The sequence below is a fragment of the Trypanosoma grayi genome (genome assembly GCF_000691245.1).
Source record: "Trypanosoma grayi strain ANR4 Tgr_2480_V1, whole genome shotgun sequence".
NCBI classification, from domain to species: domain Eukaryota; phylum Euglenozoa; class Kinetoplastea; order Trypanosomatida; family Trypanosomatidae; genus Trypanosoma; species Trypanosoma grayi.
This window is the reverse complement of record NW_008828098.1, coordinates 1-631: the sequence shown is the minus strand read 5'-3', so window position 1 is coordinate 631 and position 631 is coordinate 1. Positions and strand designations below refer to the sequence as shown.

The 631-nt window shown below is 58.2% G+C and overlaps 1 protein-coding gene across 1 annotated transcript; it reads left to right on the top strand.

Annotated features, from left to right (window-relative positions):
• Positions 1-245: 245 nt before the first annotated feature.
• On the top strand, positions 246-631 carry DQ04_24801000 (hypothetical protein; the record flags this gene model as incomplete). Its single annotated transcript, XM_009318250.1, has 1 exon — positions 246-631. A coding segment is annotated over one exon (386 nt), but the record flags the coding sequence as incomplete, so codon positions are not given.

The following is a 631-nucleotide window of genomic DNA, read 5'->3' as shown; positions in this document are numbered from 1 at the left end:
TGTGTGTGTGTGGCTCTCTGTGTTTTCTTTTTTCGTTTGAATTCAACGGTTTCGCTAATCGCCTTCTCGCGTATTGCAGCAGCCGCAGCTACAAGTACACACATAGGCGCTCCCACCGTGTAGAGTAGAAGAGTGGTGGTGTAGGTGCGTGGGAGAGCGAGAATAGAACCAGCAACAACAACAACAACAGCAGCCACAAGAGAGAAATAGCAAAGCACGGGTGTAGGCACACGGAGAGAGGGATTATGCCCCCGACTGTGAAGCGTCGTGTCCTTGAGGACCCCAACAATACATGGAACCATCAGCTCATGCAGGCCTGTCTGCAGTACAACATTGAGGAGGCGGAGGCGGTGCTGGCGAACGGCGCCGATCCCGCTGCTGCGCGGGAGGAGGTGCCCTTCTACACGGAGCCGCTTCCCCCGCTCATTGCGCTGCTGCTGCAGCATGGCCGCTGCACCGCCGAGTCTGTGGCTATGATGAACTGGCTCCTCAGCCACGGTGCGAGCGCGTCGCAGTTCATTCCGCTGCTAGGTAAGAACTTCCTGACGAACCCTGAAGAGGACGGAACGGTGCTGCACCTGCTCGTGCAGCTCGGGCAGCCGTCGCTGCTGCTGGAAGTGCTCGCGCTTGT